This window comes from Anabrus simplex, chromosome 7, assembly GCF_040414725.1.
Source record: "Anabrus simplex isolate iqAnaSimp1 chromosome 7, ASM4041472v1, whole genome shotgun sequence".
Lineage (NCBI taxonomy): Eukaryota > Metazoa > Arthropoda > Insecta > Orthoptera > Tettigoniidae > Anabrus > Anabrus simplex.
In genome coordinates this window covers 199,098,537-199,124,937 of record NC_090271.1, presented here as the reverse complement: position 1 = coordinate 199,124,937, position 26,401 = coordinate 199,098,537, and the positions used below count along the sequence as shown (strand labels likewise).

The following is a 26,401-nucleotide window of genomic DNA, read 5'->3' as shown; positions in this document are numbered from 1 at the left end:
CTCCTGGCACTAAAAGCCATACGCCATTTCATTTAATTTTTACCATAAAACATGTCCGGTCTTCTCTACGTAAGATTTTTTGCATTTGTGACAGTTCAGTTTGTACACCCCTGAATCTAAATGATTGTCTTTTCCTGGAATAATAATAATAATAATAATAATAATAATAATAATAATAATAATAATAATAATAATAATAATAATATATTTTTCTTGCTAGTGGTTTTACATCGTACTGACACAGATAGGTCTTATGGCGACGATGGGGTAGGAAAGACAGAAACTTCAATTGTTCTGTATTGAACTGGGATTACAGTAAATTGAAAATTTTAAGGATCCACCTTTTCAATACAATGACAATTTATTGATGTGAGTTAGATCACATGTCATTTATACAATATTGGTACTAGTTTCGACACTCATTACGCGTCATCATCAGCCAGTGAATCAACTGAGCAAATCACAACTAAACAAAATACAATGTAAAACACAAAACAAGCACCTACAATGACAATAATGTTAAATTGTAACAAGTCAAAATTATGGTACTCTACCTCTTCAATAGCCCAGCCCACTACTTTCAACAAATGCGCCAACATGCTGCTTAAGGCCTCCACGGTTCCATATCGAACTGGGAATCATAACATTAGGTCAAATTAAGATCTTGCTTGTGCTTAGTAGTGACATACGGTACGGTACCGGTATCGTAATTAGGATACGTCTGAAAGTAGTTTAAAAATTACTGTAGTGTGCAGTACAGTAGTGTACGAGTAATATCCTATTACAATTTAGTGTGCTTGTTTTATTATTGTAAAATATTTGTGTAGTACTGGTGTAGTAGAGGTACCCGTAGAAACTCTTACTAAAATACTGTTGTTGTAATTAGGATAGGCTTAATTGCAGTTTGGAATTGTGTAGTTCTTGTGTATTACTTTCGATATTCAGTAATTAACAGCAGTTTTATCCTGTTAGGGGTTGTAGGATAAAATAAAATAGAGCACAACTAAGTAGTATTGTAGTGTAGTCGTATATTAATTACCTTATTGTCGTGTACTATCCCAGACAATATATCCCTCCGTTCATTTATTTTTTGCAAATAAGTTATTTTATTTAAAAAATTTTCCCTGTAAAGAATGGTTAAGGAGCGCGAGTGTACTTATTGTGGGTGTGGTGAGGCATTGAGGGGTATGAGGGAGGAGTTGGAAAGTTTGAGGGAAATAATTAGGATTCTCACAGAAGACAGGAAGGAAGATAGGACTCCCTCAAACAATGTACAGGTTACAGTAGGTGTACAAGAGGGAGGGAAAGGAAAGGGAGGAGTGTAGAAGACAGGTGGTCTAATGTTCTAAGGGGAAGGAGATTGCAGGCTAAGGACTCTATTCAGGATCAGAATTCAGGATAGGTGTCTGTGCGTAATCGGTATGAGTCACTCCAGGTAGAACAACAGAGGGAAGATGAGGGACAGGGAACTGTTGCTGAGATGCGTGGAAGTAGGAGGAAGGGAAAATGTAGGAAAGGGAAATGTAGAGTAGAGGATAGGAAAAGACAGGTGGAACAGGGTCATGGGAAGGAGAAAAGGGAGGAGGAAGTAGCTTCTGCAGCTATCAGGAAAGACAGGGCTGACCAGGAGGGGAGGGGATCAAATGAGGTGGGTAGGGTCGAGGCTCTGGTCATGGGGATTCCATCGTTAGACACGTGGGGAAAGTGTGTGGAGGAAAGGGAACCAGGGTAGAATGTTATCCAGGAATTAGGTTGAGGCAGATGTTGAGGAAAGTAGAAGAGAGGGAGGAGGGGAAGGAGAAGGTGGTAGTGTTTCACGTTGGTACCAACAACGTAAGGCAAGCTGATATAAGTACCAACATAGTTGGAGATGTGTGGGATCTGGTAAATGCAGCACGGGTGAAGTTTAAGAAAGCGGAGATTGTTATTAGTGGAATACTGTGTAGGAGGGATACTGACTGGAGGGTGATTGGGGATTTAAATGAGACTATGGAGTGGGTATGTGGAAAACTGGGAGTGAAATTTCTAGATCCTAATGGGTGGGTAGGAGATAGGGATTTGCGCTCGGATGGCCTTCATTTAAACCGCAGTGGTACGTACAAGTTAGGAAATTTGTTTGGAAGTGTAATAGGGAGGTACATTCAGGGAAACGGGGTGGTCTAGGGAGCAGTGATCAGGGAACTGGAAGTCAAGTAGGGATGACATAAAATTGTTAGTGTTGAACTGTAGAAGTATTCTAAAGAAAGGAATAGAATTAAGTAATTTAATAGAGATATATTTACCAGATATTGTAATAGGAGTTGAATCATGGCTGAGAAATGATATAATGGATGCAGAAATTTTCTCACCGCACTGGAGTGTGTATCGTAGAGATAGGATAGGAATGGTGGGAGGGGGAGTGTTCATTCTGGTGAAAGAAGAATTTGTAAGCTACGAAAAAGTTAAAGATGAGACACATGAAACTCTAGGTGTAAGGCTCATTTCTAAAGATAATAGGCAACTTGATATATTTGGAGTGTACAGATCGGGAAAGGGTAGCACTGATGCGGATTCGGAATTATTTGATAGTATAGTCACCTATGTGGGAAACGACGTGGAAAGAAATGTGATTGTAGCGGGAGATCTGAATTTGCCAGATGTAAATTGGGAAGGAAATGCGAACGACAGGAAGCATGACCAACAAATGGCAAATAAGTTAATATGGGAAGGACAGCTGATTCAGAAAGTGATGGAACCAACCAGAGGGAAAAATATCCTGGATGTCGTGCTGATAAAACCAGATGAGCTCTATAGGGAAACTGAAGTAATAGATGGTATTAGTGATCATGAAGCTGTTTTTGTGGTAGTTAAAAATAAATGTGATAGAAAGGAAGGTCTTAAAAGTAGGACTGTTAGGCAGTACCATATGGCTGATAAAGCAGGCATGAGGCAGTTTCTAAAAAGTAACTATGATCGGTGGAAAACGGTAAATAAAAATGTAAACAGACTCTGGGATGGGTTTAAAGAAATTGTTGAGGAATGCGAAAACAGGTTTGTACCTTTAAGGGTGGTAAGGAATGGTAAAGACCCACCTTATTATAATAGAGAAATAAAGAGACTAAGAAGGAGGTGCAGACTGGAAAGAAATAGAGTTAGAAATGGCTGTGGAGGTAAGGAGAAATTGAAGGAACTTAGTAGAAAATTGAATCATGCAAAGAAGGCAGCTAAGGATAGCATGATGGCAAGCATAATTGGCAGTCATACAACTTTTAGTGAAAAATGGAAGGGTATGTATAGGTATTTTAAGGCAGAAACAGGTTCCAAGAAGGACATTCGAGGAATAATTAATGAACAAGGGGAGTGTGTATGTGAGGATCTTCAAAAGGCAGAAGTATTCAGTCAGCAGTATGTAAAGATTGTTGGTTACAAGGATAATGTCGAGATAGAGGAGGAGACTAAGGCCAAAGACGTAATAAAATTTACATATGATAACAATGACATTTACAATAAGATACAAAAGTTGAAAACTAGAAAAGCGGCTGGAATTGATCAGATTTCTGGGGATATACTAAAGACCATGGGTTGGGATATAGTACCATATCTGAAGTACTTATTTGATTATTGTTTGGTCGGAGGAGCTATACCAGATGAATGGAGAGTTGCTATAGTAGCCCCTGTGTATAAAGGAAAGGGTGATAGACATAAAGCTGAAAATTACAGGCCAGTAAGTTTGACATGCATTGTATGTAAGCTTTGGGAAGGCATTCTTTCTGATTATATTAGACATGTTTGTGAAATTAATAACTGGTTCAATAGAAGGCAATTCGGTTTTAGGAAAGGTTATTCCACTGAAGCTCAACTTGTAGGATTCCAGCAAGATATAGCAGATATCTTGGATTCTAGAGGTCAAATGGACTGTATCGCGATTGACCTGTCTAAAGCATTTGATAGGGTGGATCATGGGAGACTACTGGCAAAAATGAGTGCAATTGGACTAGACAAAAGAGTGACTGAATGGGTTGCTATATTTCTAGAAAATAGATCTCAGAGAGTTAGAGTAGGTGAAGCCTTGTCTGACCCTGTAATCGTTGAGATGGGAGTTCCTCAGGGCAGTGTTATCGGACCTTTATGTTTTCTTATATATATATAAATGATATGAGTAAAGGAGTGGAATCGGAGGTAAGGCTTTTTGCGGATGATGTTATTCTCTATAGAGTGATAAATAAGTTACAAGATTGTGAGCAACTGCAACGTGACCTCGAAAATGTTGTGAGATGGACAGCAGGCAATGGTATGTTGATAAACGGGGTTAAAAGTCAGGTTGTGAGTTTCACAAATAGGAAAAGTCCTCTCAGTTTTAATTACTGCGTAGATGGGGTGAAAGTTCCTTTTGGGGATCATTGTAAGTATCTAGGTGTTAATATAAGGAAAGATCTTCACTGGGGTAATCACATAAATGGGATTGTAAATAAAGGGTACCGATCTCTGCACATGGTTTTGAGGGTGTTTAGGGGTTGTAGTAAGGATGTAAAGGAGAGTGCATATAAGTCTCTGGTAAGACCCCAACTAGAGTATGGTTCCAGCGTATGAGACCCTCACCAGGATTACCTGATTCAAGAACTGGAAAAAATCCAAAGAAAAGCAGCTCGATTTGTTCTGAGTGATTTCCGACAAAAGAGTAGTGTTACAAAAATGTTGCAATGTTTGGGTTGGGAAGAATTGAGGGAAAGAAGAAGAGCTGCTCGACTAAGTGGTATGTTCCGAGCTGTCAGCGGAGAGATGGCGTGGAATGATATTAGTAGACGAATAAGTTTGAATGGCGTTTATAAAAGTAGGAAAGATCACAATATGAAGATAAAGTTGGAATTCAAGAGGACAAACTGGGGCAAATATTCATTTATAGGAAGGGGAGTTAGGGATTGGAATAACTTACCAAGGGGGATGTTCAATAAATTTCCAATTTCTTTGAAATCATTTAGGAAAAGGCTAGGAAAACAACAGATAGGGAATCTGCCACCTGGGCAACTGCCCTAAATGCAGATCAGTATTGATTGATTGATATTGATTGATTGATTGATTGATTGATTGATTGATTGATTGATTGATTGATTGATTGATTGATTGATTGATTGATTGATTGATTGATTGATCTTCACATGACCACATTGTTTGCTTTGGAACCACCTGAACTATGCCTGTTGAATACTACAGATTAAGAGAACAAGTTTTATTCTTCCCACGGACAACACTTGTTTTGCAGTTTCTTTTTTAACAAGACTAAAGATATACTTCATGATCTATATGCTTCAAGCTGGACTTTCTTGTGTATCTAGACTTAAAAACTGAGTTACCATCTCAGATTTTATAGAATTTTACTCTATGGTCAGGTGCACCATATTCTCATCATTTGAACCACAATGACCTTTTCATGCATCAGAAGAGCTGACCTTGAGTGATACTTCAGAATGCTCACACTGTGGGCACATATACAACCAGGGAAAACAATATGGATAAGGAGTACTTATATTCTGACTGTTAATAGTGATTGGGTATCAAAATTCTGTTTCATAGGTTTAAAAAAAAATAGTGTTTCACACCAACAACTCAGAGTTAATGCATTTAAATACCCTTACAAGCCACCAGCCTCAGTCAGAATCAATCTTTGCAATGTAAAACCAATGATCACCTGATTAACTAAAGCAAGCCCATCAATTGAAAATGAATTTAGTCAATGAAGCAAACAAATTCTGCATTTTGTAAGTAATTTTCTATAAAAAATTTGGATTTCACAACAAATTCTAAAGGTTATGTTAAGATACTTACCCGTTTTTACTAAGAATACCCGTCGACCTTTGTGATCTCGTTCTGGCAGGATGTAATGAGTATGTAGGTCCAGTAGAGACTGGTATTCTTTTATTGGCTTTTCAACAAACCATTGTGGATACTGCATCTTTAATTTGAAGAACTCCTGTATCTGTAATATAATTTGTAATAACTGCAAATTTGTATAAAATTCTTGCTTATTAATAAACATTTTACTAAAGTCATCATTCATACTTCTATGTATGTAAGTTAAATTACAAAAATATGTTATTAATTTTATGTACCACTAACTACTTTTATTGTTCCTGGAGATGCCAAGGTGGCAGAATTTTGTCCCACAGGAGTTTTTTTCTTTATGTGCCAGAAAATCTATTGTGAACTTCAGCTCAGAAAGCCAGCACTTACCTACCGTCTGAACTACTCAGACTGCCAGTTAAGTTATGCTATGTGACATTGTTGCTGGGTTCCCACTAAAGTGGCCATGGTTTGAATCCTGGGTTATGCATGTAGGATTCTTAAAATGAACAACTTTGTATGCTTTTGCATTTTGAAAGTTATGCATGTAATTAAGATAGATGATGTCTTGTTACTTTCACTATTCCTTTATCTTAATAGTGTTGAAATGCTATAACTTATATCAATGAAGCACTGCTCATGTGGTTCCTCTCCCTCATTGGACTATCTAGGAGTGACGAGTGAGGTGGGTTCAGATTCCACTGGTTTCTCGTTGGCCATTTTTGTTCTTTATGTTGAAAGTCTATTTCAGGAAGAAAAAGTTAAATACAAAATATCCAGCATTAGATGCCATTTAGATACCATATTTGAATTAAACTTGTAGATTCTAGGCCTGTGTTTCAAAAGTCTGTCTCTTTAGCTTTCATTGTAGAGAGCCCTGGTTTTGATTCCTAGCTGCTTTTGTTTAATTAATCTAGCTTGGGAACTATGATAATCTTAATACACATCTTCATTTACATACAATGTTGCTATCATGCTGTTGGTAGCACGCATTTATCAGTTATTAAACAATTGTAGTGCACGGCAGTAGGGGTAATAATTTCGTGTGGCTATTTCTAGCTGAGTGCAGCCCTTGTAAGTCAGACGCTTTGATGAGGGTGGGCGGCATCTGCCATGTGTAGGTAATTGCGTGTTATTGTGGTGGAGGATAGTGTTATGTGTGGTGTGTGAGTTGCAGGGATGCTGGGGAAAGCACAAGCACTCAGCCCCCGGGCCATTGGAATTAACCAATGAAGGTTAAAATCCCCGACCCGGCCAGGAATCGAACCCGGGACCCTCTAAACCGAAGGCCAGTGCGCTGACCATTCAGCCAACAAGTCGGACAGGCAGTAGGGGTAATGTACATACGATGCTGAGATAATATAGTATAGAATCAGATAATACACTTAAGAAAATGGAAATTGCAACACCATGAAGGCATTGGTCATTTGTATTGATTTTCAAGATATGGACCAAAGCCATATAGGTATGTAAACGATCAAAGTTTCAGACCCATTGGATTGTTGCTACAGGTCTCCCCACGTGATTGGTCGTGGAGGAATCAACTCCAGTATACGGACTCTGGTGTAGCGTAGTTGACTTGCAGTCTGTGCAGCAAAGTGTTCCTCGTCAAACATGCCTCGACGATGGAGAAGAGCACGCTATCAACAACTGTCGCCGTTTGAGAGGGCTCGGATAATTGGGCTGTGTGAGGCTGGATTATCGCTAAGGACTGTCGCTGCGCGTGTTGGCTGACAGGCATCTACGGTACAACATGTATGGCAGCAGTGGTCAAGCGAAGGTATCCACACTCGTAGACCTGGCACAGGCCCAGCGCGACAGACAACTGTGAGAGAGGATCGCCGCATCATTCGGATGGCCCGGATGGAACCCCATGCAACAGCAGCGCAAATTCGAGGAGGTGTGGCACCCCACGTTACACAACAAACAGTTGGTAATTGCCTGCGTGCAGCTGGATTACGAGCCCGTGTCCCTGCAGAAGGTGTTCCATTGACTCCACAACAGCGACATGTAAGGCTGGCCTGGTGTCAAGAAAGATCGAGGTGGGTCGACGAATGGCATAGGGTCGTCTTTCGTGATGAATCGCGCTTCTGTCTTGCCCACAGTGATCACCGGAATCGTGTGCGCTGACGTACCAGGGAAAGGGGCCGCCCAGATCTTATTGTCGAGAGGCACACAGGGCCAACACCAAGCATTATGGTCTGGGGAACTATTGGCTTTAATGTGAAATCACAATTAGTGCATGTTGAGGGCACTATGACTGCTCGACAGTACGTTGATAGGGTACTCAATCCAGTGGTTGTCCCAATGATGGCAAACATTGCTAATGGGATGTTTCAGCAGGACAGTGCCCGGGTTCACACTGCACGCATCTCCAGAGAAGCTCTCCACGACATCACAACCTTAGAATGGCCCGCCAGATCCCTGGACCTCAGTCCTATTGAGCATGTGTGGGACATGATGGGTCGACAACTGGCCAACCGTCCTCAGCCACCCACAACTCTGGAACAACTGACCCATGCAGTGCAGCAAGCATGGGCCACAATTCCTCAGGAAGCAATCCAGGGCCTTATTGACTCCATGCCTCGACGAATTCATCAATGTATTGCAGCTCGTGGCGGGCACATCCTGTATTGATTGTTGTCCAAACTTGCGGTCAGAGGGACTTGAAAGTATAATCATCGAATCACAACTGATCACTCGTCCTGCATGCATGTTCAATTCCAGCAATGTGACACCACTCCTTCTGGGTGTTACAATTTCCATTTTCTTCAGTGTATATATAGCTTAAGCAAAAAGGTCGTGGAAGAAGAGGTACAAATAATAATAATAATAATAATAATAATAATAATAATAATAATAATAATAATAATAATAATAATAATAATAATAATAATAATAATAATAATAATAATAATAATAATTGAACGATGGAAACGCGCAGTGAGAAGGAGCTAGGCCAAGAAATGAAAGAATATAGGAACAAGAGAAAAGCGAAGGTTAACAATATAAATAAGATATATTTAACAATAAATAAATAAATAATGAAACATTTTGCAACTAGATAATAAATCAAAGACAAGAGTTTGATAGATAGTGAATATATAGAGGAAACCTCAAAAGATAAAAAAAATGTCCCACATTTACAATACAGATTATAGGAAATGTATCCAAAAAGAAAGAAAAGAAAGGCGAAGGGAAGGGAAAGGGGAGTTGTGGCAGGGATCGAATTGGGGAAAGGATTCTCTTCGCCAGGTGTGTCTATGCTGCAGGATCTGTTATTATGATAATTATAATACAAAGTAGCATGTCCTAGGAGGCAGATGATGTGCTTACAATTTTTACATTGTCCGTGGCACAGTTCGTGATAGAAAGGTTTTTGTAGAAATAAAGTCTTGCATATGTGATTTGAAGGTACAAATTTAAGCCAGTGGAAGAAAAGTATCAGCTGGGACAGATGGCCCAATAGAAAATTTAATGTCCAAATAATATAATGATAAGTCCTGCTCACCAAATTGCTTGAAGAAATAACAGTCCAGATGGAAGTGACATATATACAATGTAGCACAGTTATTTTGGTGCTCCACCACTCCGAGACGAAAGCAGACTCAATTTTGGGAGCAGCGGAGTGGGAATATATAGCAGTACAGAAAGATCGAGGAAAGTAAAGAAGCTGAAAGTCAGCATGTTCCAGAAGCGTCATTATCTCGTGTCCAATAGGTAAGCACCAGCACACACACAAGCAGAGAAGGTGAAGCATGGAGAGGATGATGTCAGAGTCACGTGATGAATTGAGTAGCTAGACGACAGGTGAGCAGAGTAGTTGAATGCGTGGAGCAGCGGCGATGTGATTGGAGAAAAAGCAGCATGCAAGGTAGGGAATATATGTCGTATAAGCGGAGATCGTAACAACAACACATCACACTACCAACTACCACATAAACACACGATAGTGAATTCATCCTTCCACATAAGATCGGCATTAAGAAGGGCATCCGGTTATAAAACTGGGCTTAAATAACATAATTATGAGGAAAAAGGCCAGGAAACATTATTTGACATTAAGAGAGATGTGTGCCATAATATGCTTAAAAAAAAAATAGTACAAATGGACAGGGGCACCATGAGGGGCTGCAAGGGGGTGCACTTGCAACCCCTAAATAATTCATGAGAAAGGTGGGTTGAATGAAGAAATCTGTAAGATAAACAGGTTGAGTAATATAGAATGTAATTTATAAAATAGAACAGAAATTCAATGCATAAAAGGTAATGAACATGCAATAAAACTTTAGAAAATCTATTTTGAAAACAAATGAACATTGAGATAAAACCTTCAGCCCTTTTTGGTTGCTGTCTAAATTTGTTTTTCACAATGTCATTGAAGTCAACAATCTCTTTCACTTTCTTCTTGTGAACACTGAGTGTGCATAGTTCATTTATCATAGGCTACTGCTTCCCATCTTAGATCGATTTGAAGTTCTGACATGCCATAATGTACTGACTGTGCATCAATAGTAAATATGCTCACTAGGGAGAGTCAGACCGACCTTGATGGCCTCAACTACAGCTGGGTAGAATGGTGTCCTTTGAAAAATTAAATCAGCATGCTCAAGGGGTTTGTTTGGGGTTCCTTCAAATTTCCAACATCCTCGGCCATAAAATAATAAATATACTAAATAAAATAGATTTCATAATCCAACAATACACTTAATTAAAAACGTCTTTCAAATCCAACATCAACATCAAAACCATATTCAGCCATAACCAAATAAAAATAGTCATTATTACTTTGTAAAACCAGTCTACTAAACCGTTTTACTTCAGGTTAACAAAATAATACCATATGGTATGTAAAAATTTTGTGAAATAACTTTTAATTAAGTGAAGTAAAATGACTATATTTTAGATGATAAAAATGCCTTAAAATGATTTCAAATTTAAAAAAACTTCTCTCTACCCCTGGTTATTTGCTTCCCCCAGAACACCCAGAAGTACTTCTGCTGGCACCCATGAGACTCTGAACTGAGGTCTACAAAGTTTGGTCCTAATACCTCTGCAGTAAACTGAGACTAAGAAATTCTAAAGTAATTACATTTTCATGTTGCAATATAAAATTATTCATGTTGATTTGAAGTTTATATGTGTACTTCTGTGGTACACAAAGGAAAGTAAATATTAAAATTAGACCTACCTTATTGAACGCCTTCTTAGTATCAAAATGTGATGTATAAAGATGCCGCAGTATGAATCAGTCATTTGTTCTTAAGTAAAGACCTTCTTCTTCTGCAATAGACAATTTCAAATTAAAAAATAACAAAACACTTAGCAAGAACAGTCATAATAACAGTGGCAGTTCCTGGCTATTTGCATACTTGCAAACATACAACTGAATTGGTTAACAGGCACGGCATTTATTTTAAGGAAAAGAACATTCAAAGAAATACAAGTTTCTGATCATGTACACTAACTACTGTATGTTTTCAATTTGTGCATGCTCTCCCCACTGCTATTGTCACCTCTCATGAGCACGTTTCCTGGCAGAATCACAATATTGGGATTGTGTGAATGGTCCTATGAGTTTTTTGAACCAAAACTGCTGTTGGGGAGCAGGGGGCAAGTCAGTACCCTGAAGGTGATATAACTATGAAATTGCAATAGGTTCTGCACATACATTTTTGCGAGTTGCAGTAGGTGGGGTAGGAACTTTCACCACTGGTCAACATCAGGGTGCAGCATTTTCTGGAGACCCTAATTAATTGCTCATCCCCAATCATGTGCAATTCTCGCACTTGCTAGACCAGGCCAATTGAGTGAAAGGTTTCTGGTAATAGATAAATTTGCCAGTATAAAAGACAGTAGGAAAAACTTAAATCATTGCCATGTGGTCTAAACCATTAGATGGAGAGATGGGGAGTGAGTACGGCTGATGGAAGGGAAAATCTGCTACTGTGTTTAAAATGAGGTGCATATGAAGTAGAGTGAGAGAGAGAACAGAGTGTGAAAGAGAGAAATGTTGCACACCCATTTGAATAGACCACGAGCTGCCACTTCTCAATAACTAGAAAAATGCATGTGGATTAATTTTGAACTCTAGTACATTGGTTTTTCAGGGGAATTATTCATTTATTAGAAAATAAATAATTCATTATTTTATCAAAGCAAACAAACCCTGTGATATAAATAACTTATTAAGAATGTTGGCCTGCCAGGACAACCAAATAGCCTGTGGAATTTGGAGTGTCAAGTTGTCAGTGTGACAACATGACAACATCTTCAGCCACATTGCTTGACATTCTTCACCAAGTCAGCTGCCTCTTGCCAGTATGTCAGACAGCTCCTCAGTTAGTCTCATGAGTCCTAAGTCCAGGATTAAAAACACTGGACAAGCCAAAAATTGAACCTGGGACCTCTGGATTTAAGGCAGATATTGTACTCTTACACAATAGGCCTGGCTAATTTAATATTTTATAAAAATACTATGCAAAGTTTTATAGTAACATGTATTTGATGAGTGTACAGCTAGACATGTGGCATACCATCACTGGACCTAGTTCTTTCTGTGGATCAGTGTTAAAGTGTCAGCCTCAGGATCCCAAGATAGCGGGTTCAAACCCAGCAGAGGTAGTAGCAATTTTGAAGGGCGGAAAAAATTCCCTTCAACACTCCACATCATACAATGTTGGTATGTAAAAGATCCAAACCAAACCAAACCCCATGGCACTACAGCCCTTGAAGGGCCTTGGCCTACCAAGTGACCGCTGCTCAGCCTGAAGGCCTGCAGATTATGAGCTGTCGTGTGGTCAGCACGATAAATCCTCTCGGCTGATATTCTTGGCTTTCTAGACCGGGGCCGCCATCTCACCGTCAGATAGCTCCTCAATTCTAATCATATAGGCTGAGTGGACCTCGAACCTCAGGTATATTTGATGTTTACCTGACAAAATTCATTAAAAACTCAGCCATTGATGTCCAAGAGAGATTTGGTTTATTCCGCCATCTAGTAGACCCAGAGTAAAACAGAACATCAAAATTGACAAGCAAGCAGCCAGATGGCATAAAATTAAATTGATTGCACACGTTAGCTGAGGCCATATGATTATTGTTATCGTCATCATCGGTGGATCCGGAAAAACTGCTGTATGAAATACTATCATGATCAAAAGATAGAGAAGAAAAAACAAAACGTGTACCAAGAAAGAGTTTTTGGAATCGCAAACTTAATATGGGTGTAATTACATTATCAGAGCAAAATGATGGTTTACTGTGGAAAACTGAACACTTGAAAGGAGACTTTTGTACCCAGTAAGTCTGACTCTAGCTTGAATATAGAGATGTGATTCGAGAGGGCATGGACACATACAGGTTTTTTATGGTACCCTGTGGCATATTCAATATATTTGCTGCAACCACTGATCTCTATACATGGATCGCTGATGGCAGCTCTCCGCCGCAGGAGAAAGCACGCCAAGTTGAGTGCGCGGTTCGCCATGTTGGTGTACCCACCCTAGAGCTCTCCGTATGGGGAAGCAATGATAATATAGTCAATTTTAAATCACAATTAATAGCGCATTGGAATAATTAAAAATATAGAGACATGTTCACTCAATGCATAAGGATATTGGGATCACTGACACACCATTCTGAGCTAATTAAATCTCTGGTATAGCAATAAAAATGAGTGTATAATAACGGCCGAAAAAATTTACTACTGCCTGAAAATGACGTGAAACTAGGGGTGTAACAATGAAAGGGTGGGGAAATGTGATCAAAACACCCTCGCCACTTCCAAGCCTATACCACCGAATAGAGTAAATTAAGGTTATGGTTTTATGACTTCCTTCCAGCTCATAAATTGTTACCCTAAATAACTATTACAGACCTCTTTAATTAAATTCAGATAGCAAAGCAATATTGATGGTCATCATCATAAATATGTAACACTCCTTAAAAGAACCCCAAATACCACAAATATTATTATGGGATAGCCTAAAACACCCACCACACTTTCCCTTCTCCCACCACTCCAGTGTCTGAAACCCATAATTATTACTGATGTAAATAAGGTCTAGAACTCCTCCAGACTTCATTTTCTAAGATTGTTATAACATCACGTCAATTATTTTATCAAAACCATCAGATTAATGATGACAAATAAATAAAAATATAAGTAAATCTTTACTTGCAGTAAATGTTCAGGAAAATTGAAAACGGTTGGCTGTGCATCACTTCTAAGGCGTACAGTTTGTCCAGTTCTATCAAAACAGTCTTCCGCAGAATGATCTTACCAGAGAACAGCTGTTTTAGAAGGCTCCCAATTCTCCCACCTGATACGCCTAATCCATGATATTAGAAGTTAGGGTCTCGAGAAAGGAAACCTACAAAAATTAATTGCCCTTTTGCTCCCAGAATATGTGACATGAGATACAATAAACCTAAAATTCAAAACACTACCCTAGGAAGATTATAAAAGTCACCATCCGCCTCCATGGTGTAGTGGTGGTTTTCCGTGGTTTCCCACTTTGCCAGGCAAATACCGAGATGGTACCCAACTTAAGGCCACGTCCGCTTCCTTCCCTCTTCCTTGTCTATCCCTTCCAATCTTCCCATCCCCCCCGCAAGGCCCCTGTTCTGCATAGCAGGTGAGGCCGCCTGGGCAAGGTACTAGTCATCCTCCCCAGTTGTATCCCCCGACCCAGAGTATGAAGCTCCAGGACACTGCCCTTGAGGCGGTAGAGGTGGGATCCCTCGTTGAGTCCGAGGGAATAACCGACCCTGGAGGGTAAACAGATAAAGTAGAAGAAGAAGAAGAAGATAAAACGCACCGATGAAATGATTTCTCCTTCTGCTGATCAGTTCTGTTTGTACATCAATAAGCTGAATACTGCGGCATGTTAATACCCTGTTCTCTTCATTCAGATTTCACATAAACAGATACATATTGAAATTGAATCTTGTAATTTACAGGCATACTACAAGGCGACGGACCTAAATTCGTAAGTACACTACCTTTGCAATAACACAGCACAGAACACCCATGCAACTACAATCAAGAGGCCTGGCCTCCCTGAAGTAAGCATAAACAAAGCAAGCGTGCTCCTCGTGGTCTACTGCACCGTGCGCTCGCTGCCATGTTACTACGCCAGTCATCTTCTATTCGGCTTACTGCTACCCAAGCTACCAGCCATCCATGTATAGAGATCAATGGCTGCAACGGATCCTCTAGATCAGGGGATTCCAAATGTTGGACTGCGTGCCATATTTTGTGGCCTGCGAGGGCTTTAAAAAGAAAAGTATGAAATGTGAAGAAAATTTACAAAAAATATTTCATAGCTCATTCAGAAATATATTAATTGTTATACTCCTTATAGACCCAAGTCAGAACTAATTCACTCTTTAATATTAATATTAATTCCTGTTTTTAAGTACAGTATTCACTTGGTCTGAATAGATTATTTTTTTATTTAAAGAAATTAAAATCCAAACTTCGGCAGAATGAGCCCTCACAAATGCCAGTGCTAGGTCTTAACCATTATAAAATTGGCTATGGGATCTATACCAAATCTTGAACTGTATGCCAACCTCACTGTGGACATTTTATGTAACGTAGCATGTAATGAATACCAAAAAATACTTTAACTGCAATTGGTGTAAGAAGCAGTTTCAGTTCTTTGGTCTTCTCTCATTGATAGTACTGTGGCCTGCGATTATGCCTGAGGTTTCCAATGGGGCCCTCAAGCCCTTACTAACTGGAAACCTCTGCTCTAGATCATGAAAAGCCATAGGCTGCTTAAGATGGTGTCCCAGGTGGCCCCAGACATATTTGATAAGTGAGAAATCTGACGATCATGCAGGCCAGAGGAGTGTGACGTAGTTGCAGAGACATTCCTGTGATACCTTTACTGTATGTGACCGAGCATTATCCTGCTGGAAAATGCCTCTAGAAAGGCCTATCATGAAGGGCAACACATGCAGCCACAGCATGTTCTGCCATATTGCTGTGCAGGTAATATTCCTCATATCTGTGCTGGGGATGACAGACTACTATATTATGCCCTCCCCTTCTTCCCACAGACCAACACATCAGCAGTGGGGGTGTCATGTCAACAAAGGCAGGATTGAGATGCTCATGATGAAGCCTCCAGCATGAACACGGTTATCATCAGTGTACGAATAGAACCTAAATTCGCCACTAAAGACAACCTGGTTCCAGTCTGTAGCAGTCCAGGTTTGTCATTCACAAAGCCACTATAAATGGAGATGACTCTGGGTATGTCAATGGCATGGCATATAACGAATGCCACGAGACAAATTTACCATACCTTTTCCTTTCTTCACTTTTTTGTTTTCATAGTGAGAGAAAATGTCAGAGGATCAGACATTTCTCTCTCCTGGTTGTCAGTCAAGGGCGTTCTGAGGCCAGTTGCCATGTGTGGGCACCGTCACTCATGTACTGATCCTAACACACACTAACAGTCTAGTCAGAATGGCTTAAGTGACGGATGACTCATCAATACAAACTTCCAGCCTTGCGCACTCCAAAAACATGTCAGCTCTCCAACTCTGATAACCGTGCAAAATTTTTTTGATTACCGGTACCGTATTTCACCGCATAATCGTCGCAGTTATTATACCAAAATTTTCGAAAAAGGATGCGACCTTTACGCGAAGACTATTTTAATACCAGTATTGTATTACTGAAAAAATTAAATTGTATTTTATACAAGTTTAAGGTGAAACGTACCGTAATAATCGCGTACGGTACCGTAGGCCTATATACATCAATATAATTAAAATAGTCCAAATCAAAATTCATCATTTATTTGCAACATTTCGGCGCATGTTTCTCCAATCTGAAAATAAAAATGAACTTATTAAGTTAATTGTCAGTAATTGAAGCATTAAAGTTAAAATATTACACTAGCAAAATTTATCGCATTATTGTGAAATACGGACTTCCCAGTAAACAACTGACGTAAAATCTTCTGTGTCGCTATCGCTGGTTTTGTTTTCTGATGCGCCGTACTCGCCGCTGCTTCGTTACTCTGTCGCACTGCGTCATCTTTGGATCCGTCTTGTGCGTTCGAAATCAAAGTCTTTTCGAAGCTCTTGGAGACTATTTCAGGAGGTATAAGGTCCCAACTCTTCATTTCTCACGAGAATAGGCTAATAAGTCAAAGGATTGATGCCTAATATTTCCAGCGGGTGTTAATTGCTGATCGCCACTCATTATCCACTAGTAAAATCAACGTAGGTGGTCTTTAAATTATATTTTAATGTTCACTGGCTACAAAGGAGATGTTAGGCCACCGAGAATGGCTACCTGTTGTGCCTTATTTTCATTGAGAAGGTGCTTCGCTTCGTTCACGAGGTTACCTCGGAATCTATCTAAAATAAGGAGAGTTTCAGTAGTGCACCGGGTGCAGTCGTACATAAATTGCACGCGAAACAGTATTTGCTTAGGTACCAGTATCGTTTTCTTCTTGAAAAATATGAAAGGCGGCACCTTTCTTCCGTCAGCTGTGTAGGTCGTAATTTCTCACCACCGCTGATTTTCATAAAATAGGCTATTCACTCCGTGTTCCTTTTAACGCAATATTGCTGTTGCGAGGCACATCGAAAAAGCCGGGAACCTGATCAGCACAATGAAACACGGGGCACAATGAAACAATAGCATTAAATTATTTGAATTATGGTGTACAAATATGGCTTCCGTGCAGTGTACACCTTAGCTGCCGAGCGGTCCTGTATGGAGGTAATTTGTGGGTGCGAACTTGGTCCCGGAACTCCCGAAATAAAAGATGAAGTAAAGCAACTGCCCTTTATTACTCAGGACGACTATAACACTATTTACAAGATATGTACAATTTCTCACTACGTTGCTCTGACGGGAGCTTGCTCACGAGCCTACTGCTACGCGCCAAGTCCGAATTCTGCCTTGCGGCACTCGCGTACAACTTCACTGTCAAGAGAGTACGAGATCGAGAGAGCGCCCCGCCATCTTGGTTTCGGGTTTATATCTGCTCTCACTCAAGCAAAGGTCAGCCCCTTCCCACTACCTTACCGGTTCGAGCCTTGGAGAGGTCGGTACACGACATGTCATCGGCACTCAACCGGACAGAGTAACGATCTCGAGTGCAATTTCCACAGCTGGCCCGCACGACGTGGCAGCTGGGATACGAAGACACACAAACGCTGAATTCTACTGAGCCAGCACGCTTCTTTTATACGCGTGGGTTGGACTGCGATGTTTCAAATACAAGATTCTTCAATCTTTAATAACTCGACTATTCTTCTGCCGATTTCCTTGAAATTTGGTACATTATTATCTGTTATGAGAATCTACATGATGACATGGTTAAAATTTTGATCGGACATTTCACTCTGGAGATAATGAAATGGAAGCAATGGAATGTTCGATCGTGACGTCACTTGGCCTTGGTTGGTTCCCCGCAGCGAGCGACCATCTGCCCCGCTGTCACATCCGCTGCCGAAGCGCTCAGCGGTCTTTTTAAATCTAGTAGACGGGTGTTAGCGCGAGTTGCGTAAGAAATACTTTGAATGCGAATGTCGACAGGGCATTTCCGTTTCATCATAATAATGCCAAAAACATTTAATAGAAGTTTGGGTTTTATAAACTACATTTATTTCTACATTTTAGACTGGGTTTTCCTTTTACTTCTCACGTTCTCAATATTACCTAATCCAAGAAATAACACAAATGTAGGGTTCCTTGGTTACTAATCATCTCGGTTACTTTTAGACTTGTTGTGCACCAACAATAAAATGCACTACTATACATCTATGTCTATAAGGTAAGGGTAAGGGTGTATTCTGCCCGAAGGCAGGTCCGAACCTCCGCAGAGGTGTGCCTGAGCCGGAGTTTACGTACGGTAGAGTGGCCAGTTTCTTTCCGCTCCTCCGTTCCCTTAACCCCACTAACAGCGCGTGGCAACCCATCCAAATCTTGACCACGCCCAATGTTGCTTAACTTCCGAGATCTTACGGGATCCGGTGTTTCAACACGGCTAAGGCCGTTGGCTGTACTTACAAGAAGAATAAAGTCAGAGGTAGAACTCACCATCAGCTCGGAAAATGAGCGAAACTCGTAATAGTTACATTTTCGGTTAGGATTTTCATCTTCCATGAATTTCTCTTGCCCTCATTCGAAGGAAATGAGCATATTGGTGTATAGTCACTTGTATAGTTGAATTTTCGTCGTGGCGCACACAACTTCTTGGCATTGTGACAATTTAAATTCGCAACACACAGTAGCGGCGATTGGGAATAAGAAGTGGAAGGCGGAACAAACATTTATCATCATCATCATCATCATCTGTTTACCCTCCAGGTTCGGCTTTTCCCTCGGACTCAGCGAGGGATCCCACCTCTACCGCCACAAGGGCAGTGTCCTGGAGGTTCAGACTCTTGGTCGGGGGATACAACTGGGGAGTATGACCAGTACCTCGCCCAGGCGGCCTCACCTGCTATGGTGAACAGGGGCCTTGTAGGGGGATGGGAAGATTGGAAGGGATAGGCAAGGATGAGGGAAGGAAGCGGCCGTGGCCTTCGCCTGGAGATGAAGTGGGAAACCACGGAAAACCACTTCGAGGATGGCTGAGGTGGGAATCGAACCCACCTCTACTCAGTTGACCTCCCGAGGCTAAGTGGACCCCGTTCCAGCCCTCGTACCACTTTTCAAATTTCGTGGCAGAGCCGGGAATCGAACCCGGACCTCCGGGGATGGCAGCTAATCACGCTAACCACTACACCACAGAGGCGGACACAAACATTTATACACAACAGAATGTACCCGGGTCTGGGGGATATAGGGGGGAGGGGAGGCGGGGTTAGACATCAAAATTACCGAGCTCGATAGCTGCAGTCGCTTAATTGCGGCCAGTATCCAGTATTCGGGAGATAGTAGGTTCGAACCCCACTGTCGGCAGCCCTGAAAATGGTTTTACGTGGTTTCCCATTTTCACACCAGGCAAATGCTGGGGCTGTACCTTAATTAAGGCCACGGCCGCTTCCTTCCCACTCCTAGCCCTTCCCTGTCCCATCGTCGCCATAAGACCTATCTGTGTCGGTGCGACGTAAAGCAAAGCAAAAAAAAAAAAAAAAAAAGAAAAAAAGACATCAAAATTGAGAAAAACCATAAAATGGTAAGTTTTTATGCTCTCTGAGCGAATTTCGAGAGAGACATAAAGGTTGACAGACTACCAACTTATGTGCGGTAATAATAGTACTATGTCCGCCTCTGTGGTGTAGTGGTTAGCGTGATTAGCTGCCACCCCCGGAGGTCCGGGTTCGATTCCCGGCTCTGCCACGAAATTTGAAAAGTGGTACGAGGGCTGGAACGGGGTCCACTCAGCCTCGGGAGGTCAACTGAGTAGAGGTGGGTTCGATTCCCACCTCAGCCATCCTGGAAGTGGTTTTCCGTGGTTTCCCACTTCTCCTCCCGGCAAATGCCGGGATGGTACCTAACTTAAGGCCACGGCCGCTACCTTCCCTCTTCCTTGCCTTTCCCATCCCTCCACAAGACCCCCGTTCAGTATGCCAGGTGAGGCCGCCTGGGCGAGGTACTGGTCATTCTCCCCAGTTGTATCCCCCGACCAAGAGTCGGAAGCTCCAGGACACTGCCCTTGAGGCGGTAGAGGTGGTATCCCTCGCTGAGTCCGAGGGAAAAACCGAACCTGGAGGATAAACAGATGATGATGATGATGATTACAATTAAATAGAAGTAAACATACGGCGTGACAGAACTGAACAGACAAGGGGGCATTCCCTACTCGTCACCACCGATTTCGCTCAAATGTATAGAACATACGGGGCTTGGCTAAAAATGAAAGTACCAAGCGTATAGAAAATAAAAATAAAAATGAAAATGAAAATGAAAATGTTGACGTGAATACGGTAGTCGTTTCGCTGTTCGATTCGTTTCCACCTGACAAGTGAAGGTTGCTCCTGGCGGCTGTACACAAACAATAGATTCTTGGCGCAGGTAGAAAAAAGTCTGACAAGGAAATCCCAATTATTTTACATCTTCAATGCCTTTTGCGTATAAATAAATGAAATTAATTATTCACCTTTCTGTTTAATTGGAAAATGAATAATATAAATGTTGACAGAAAAAACTATTCTCCACACGGGGAGTCGATCCCACGACCATCGAATTACTAGTCCATGCTCTTACCGATACGCCAACAACTGCTCAGCGTGCGCGCTAACGTAAAAAAGTGCGGTGCGAGAGTCGCGTCAACAGTTTTATTTTTATTTTCTATACGCTTTGCCATCTGGAGTTTCCACTTCGGGTACTTTCATTTCTAGCCAAACCCTGCATATTCTATAAATTTGAGCGAAATCGGTGGTGACGAGTAAGGAATGTCCCCTTGTGAGTGAGACTGCCATACTGACGAATGCGTGCGGCAAGCGGGTGACCTTGGCAGAATATACCCCTGCTGCCCTTCGTTGCAGAACATGCTACACATTGCTCCGCGGGTCTCCACTACTTGCTGCGGCGTTGTACAATTCGGTTAGCTGCGACGAACATTTTGTGCGTATTTCCGCTACTGTACCGTAAGTATTTTTCTTAATAATTAAATAAATTGTTCGCCTCTGTGGTGTAGTGGTTAGCGTGATTAGCTGCCACCCCCGGAGGTCCGAGTTCGATTCCCGGCTCTGCCACGAAATTTGAAAAGTGGTACGAGGGCTGGAACGGGGTCCACTCAGCCTCGGGAGGTCAACTGAGTAGAGGTGGGTTCGATTTCCACCTCAGCCATCCTCGAAGTAGTTTTCCGTGGTTTCCCACTTCTCCTCCAGACAAATGCCGGGATGGTACCTAACTTAAGGCCACGGCCGCTTCCTTCCCTCTTCCTTGTCTATCCCTTCCAATCTTCCCATCCCTCCACAAGGCCCCTGTTCAGCATAGCAGGTGAGGCCGCCTAGGCGAGGTACTGGTCATTCTCCCCAGTTGTATCCCCCGACCAAGAGTCTGAAGCTCCAGGACACTGCCCTTGAGGCGGTAAAGGTGGGATCCCTCGCTGAGTCCGAGGAAAAAACCGAACCTGGAGGGTAAACAGATGATGATGATGATGATGATGATGATGATTAAATAAATTAAAGGAAAGAATTAACTGAAAAGACGACAGAGCTTGCACACTTTTTTTTTGTTGATAAATCCTAGTTTCAAGCGGCTAAAATGGAGTAAAAATGTAATTTTTTTCCTCAAAGTCGGAGGGGAGGTGGCTGCTCCCGCTCGCCTCGCCCACTAATCGCCACTACTGGCAGCACTTTAACTTATATTTCCACAAAAACGTGTTATGCAATAACAACTCAACGAATACCGGTACATTCCAAGAGAAGCATTACGTCCCTTGAATTTTCATTATTCACGACGTGAAAACAACTTACCTAACCTAAACTATGAGGTTTCGTTATCTGAATAAGAGCTGCTTACGTACACCCTGAAGTGAAAAATATAGAGAACAGGCATGAAATATACTTAAAGCTTAAGATGTGTGTTTTAGCAGCCACAATTATCCAAAGAATGCTGTCAATCACTATGTATTATATACGCAAATACAACTCATAACATTCATTTACCTGCCCTAATTGATCAGCTGATGGGCTTGGTGCGCTTTTTACAGTACGGCCTGTGTATCACGAAGGCAATGGCCTTGCGTATTTTAAATGAAAACCCATATGTCACTGATGAATAAGTTGTACGGTGTCTCGTGACCACGTTGTCGAACTGCCGATAAGCCATGCGTCGTACGTATACCGGTATTATTTATTCGTTCGTTGTACGACATCTCGCAGACGTGACCAAACCAAACCAAACCAAACCAAACCCCATGGCACAACAGCCCTTGAAGGGCCTTGGCTTACCAAGTGACCGCTGCTCAGCCCGAAGGCCTGCAGATTATGAGGTGTCGTGTGATCAGCACGACGAATCCTCTCGGCCGTTATTCTTGGCTTTCGAGACCGGGGCCGCTATCTCACCGTCAGATAGCTCCTCAATTCTAATCACATAGGCTGAGTGGACCTCGAACCAGCCCTCAGGTCCAGGTAAAAATCCCTGACCTGGCCGAGAATCGAACGCGGGGCCTCCGGGTAAGAGGCAGGCACGCTACCCCTACACCACGGGGCCGGTTAAAAATGTGGAACGCTTCACGATTTTGCGTGTCAAAATACTGTGTTGCCAAATGGCTGACAAGGCACATAAGTATTAAAGTTGCACATTCATATGGAACTTACCGGTACATTGCAGTTCCATTTACCTTTTAGACAGTTTGACGAACAAAATTTGGACGTGTGACGATTATGCGATGAAATTTTAAAATCCGGTTTTTGTATTGAAAATAAAGGAGGCGACGATTCTGCAGTGAAATAGAGTACCTTGTAGAGGCAGATTGGGTAGTTGATGAGCTTTCTACAACCGTGAACAGCATTCCACTACATATGCATAGTCTCTGTGAGCCTTTGCATAAGTGTGGGTGACGGCATGTTCACAGCTTCTGGTGGCAAGATCATTCAACTGATCTAGCTACTATGTTAAAAATTTGACTAACTACATGAAATGTAACTGCATGCTGAGCTTTGCAGCAAAATAACAACTCCTTCTTGGCGTGTGAATTAGTTTACTTTCTTTTATTTTGTTGATGAGTGTGTTTAAGCTTAGAACTCTAACCAGAAAGGTCTTGTCATCTAAGGTTCAATAATGTATGAATTTCATTAAAGAATTATTTTTCTTAACCCGTGAGGGGTCGCATGCCGAGTGTAACGCCAGGAGTCGCGTACGGTCGTTTCGACCGGAAATCAATAAAGTACCAAGCGCTTACTTTATACGCTATTTATTGTTTACAATAATATAAGTTAATACTATTTAAACACAGATAAACACTTTTTAACATAATAATTATAATAATGAGATTGCCTTTTGCTGATGAAATTGAAAATAAAAATTCACGTTCTGTTTATGGAAAATACTTTTAAAATGATGTTTAATTTCATTTAACACAAATCTACTCAACAATGAATGATAACAGTGCACTTTCCGCTTTATAAATAAGACTACGCTGTGTGTTGTGTATGGTTGAATAGACCGGAGATAGGTAACGTGAGGAGTCGTGTGCGAACGAAACGACCGAATAGCTAGTTTGCCACTCACTGAACGAGTGTAGAGGGATACAAGTGGTGTGGCAGCAGTGTGGGCGAGTCCATTGAAAGGTACTGAGGTGAAGGAAGTATAATAAACAATGTTCGCGGAAGGATTGATCAAAATAAACAGAAATGGTTGAAACGACCGGACGCGCCCCCTCGCGGGTTAATAATATGCAGGGTGAACCTCTCCTCTATGGCAGAGCACGGAGAGGTGACTGAGGAGATGATAAGGAAGATAGAAAGGAGGAGAATAGATATGTTGTGTTGTCTCGTCTCTAATGTGCTGACGGAAGTCACTTCAAGCATCTGTGGAAGCATTTCTCACTCAGCCCAGTTAGTCACTGTTATACGAGGCACACTCAACAATGGTCTGGCTGCAGATTCCAATATGATAGGGTCTCGTAGACACTTACTGTTCATACTTAACGCTTAAATTTCATATGCTATGAGCAGGGCTAGGATTTATATGTAATCTCCAGTAAGACTTAAGACTGCTGCACTGATGTACATCATGCGACTATGGGTGCTTGTTATATATGTGTGAGCAGATAGAACAAACATCAAAGGTTTCTTTACAGAATTGTACAGTATGAGGACTAGTGTATTTAATTATTAAAATTCTGCCTTTGGACAACAACAGATTTCAGTTATTCACATTCATATCAGCCAGGACTGGCTTTATAAAAATAATAAAAAGCTGTCATGACAAACAAAATTGAAACATCTCTAAATAAAACAAACTAATTTTGAAATTTCTGCAAGAAACCATTTCAACCCTCCTATTAGCCCTGTTTTGCCTTTGAAAACTATTGTATCAATTAGTCCAGCATCTAACGTAATACAATTGTAACATGTGTACCATGTTTCGTAACAGTATGCCTTGCCGTTTTCACATAATAGTGAACAAACACACAGACATTATAAATTATGAAATTAATTTTATTTTATTGTCCGTACTGATGATTGACTATTTTCAACAGGATGAGCAGGTCCACCTATTCAATACCATATGTTATACTGAAAATCTTCAGTCTGTTTCCAGTCATTCGATCGGGTCAGGAACGGAATGAATTAAGCCCCTATCTAGCGGCGAGGATAGAAATTGTGCCGGCTGCCGAAACCTGTCGCACTCCTCTGGGGCAATGATTAATGACTGGCAGATGGAATGAAATGATAATGGAGAGTGTTGCTGGAATGAAAGATGACAGGGAAAACCAGAGTACCCGGAGGAAACCCTGTCCCACCTCCGGTTTGTCCAGCACAAATCTCACATAGAGTGACCAGGATTTGAACCATGGAACCCAGCAGTTAAAGGCCAGCGCGCTGCCGCCTAAGCCACGGAGGCTTCTCATACGTTACTATTATTATTTATTATACATCAGGACTAATTTCTACCTTTCCTTTAAGTCATATTCAGCCTAGATATATCGTTTGGGGAAGATATAACATGCATACTACGGCTACTACTACTACTACTACTACTACTAATAATAATAATAATAATAGTATAACATATGGTATTGAATAGGTGGACCTGCCCATCTTCATATTCACACAACATACCACATGATCAGCCACCACAGAACATGCAATAGTGAACACATCCCTCCGTATAGGGTTGATGTCAGCAAGGGCATCCGGCCTTAAAAACAAAAGAGAAATCCATATGTACAGCACAGTGCGCAACCAAAATCTCATTAGGATGTGGAAAAGGTGGCAGAAGAAGGAAATATTTGAGTGTGATGGAGAGGTGCGTCAAACTAGTCTATGGATTCATGACCAAAACAAACAAATAGAATTCAAAATGATAGATGTCCTCAGAATTGAATCGCATTCCTCTGGTTTCTAGATTAGCTTTCTCATGAGAGCTCCAAACTTTTATGTCTCAGTGTGATACAACTTACAGCCCATCGGACACATCTGATCTGAGAGGACATTTTAACTGTTCCTCAAGATGGTTGGAAAGTTTGTAAAATATTAAGCCAAACACTCACACTTAGAAAGCAATGAGCTATCTGGTGTTAACTGATGGTGAATAATTGTTATTTAAGTATCCGTTTTCTTTCCAAGGTACTCCGAGACAATATCCAGGGCATCACCAAGCCTGTCATCAGACGTCTTGCCCGCAGAGTTGGGGTCAAACGTATCTCGGGCCTAATCTACGAGGAGACTCGTGGCGTGCTCAAGGTTTTCCTGGAGAATGTCATCCGGGATGCCGTAACATATACCGAGCACGCCAAGAGGAAGACCGTGAGCGCCATGGACGTAGTGTACGCCCTCAAGAGGCAGGGACGTTTACGGTTTCGGCGGTTAGATCTCTTCCGAAATATCTAAAGAGTACTAGTAAAATATCTAATTATGTCTATAATTAAACACTTCTTTAAATAAAATTCTGTACAGTTTAGTAATTTTTTAATGGCTT

At 41.3% G+C, this 26,401-nt stretch overlaps 1 protein-coding gene and 1 pseudogene across 2 annotated transcripts in view; one reads left to right on the top strand and one right to left on the bottom strand.

Annotated features, from left to right (window-relative positions):
* LOC136877035 (clavesin-1) overlaps positions 1-26,401 on the bottom strand; it is a 70,194-nt gene that overhangs the window by 25,822 nt on the left and 17,971 nt on the right. For both annotated transcript variants that reach the window (XM_067150836.2, XM_068228526.1), the window contains exons 3-4: positions 11,009-11,100; positions 5,803-5,953 (exon numbers count right to left, since the gene is read on the bottom strand). In XM_067150836.2, coding sequence (XP_067006937.2) covers positions 5,803-5,929 — 127 coding nt within the window. In that variant the 5' untranslated portion in view covers positions 5,930-5,953; positions 11,009-11,100. The remainder of the gene's footprint in view (positions 1-5,802; positions 5,954-11,008; positions 11,101-26,401) is intronic.
* On the top strand, positions 17,507-26,293 carry LOC136877182 (histone H4-like; annotated as a pseudogene).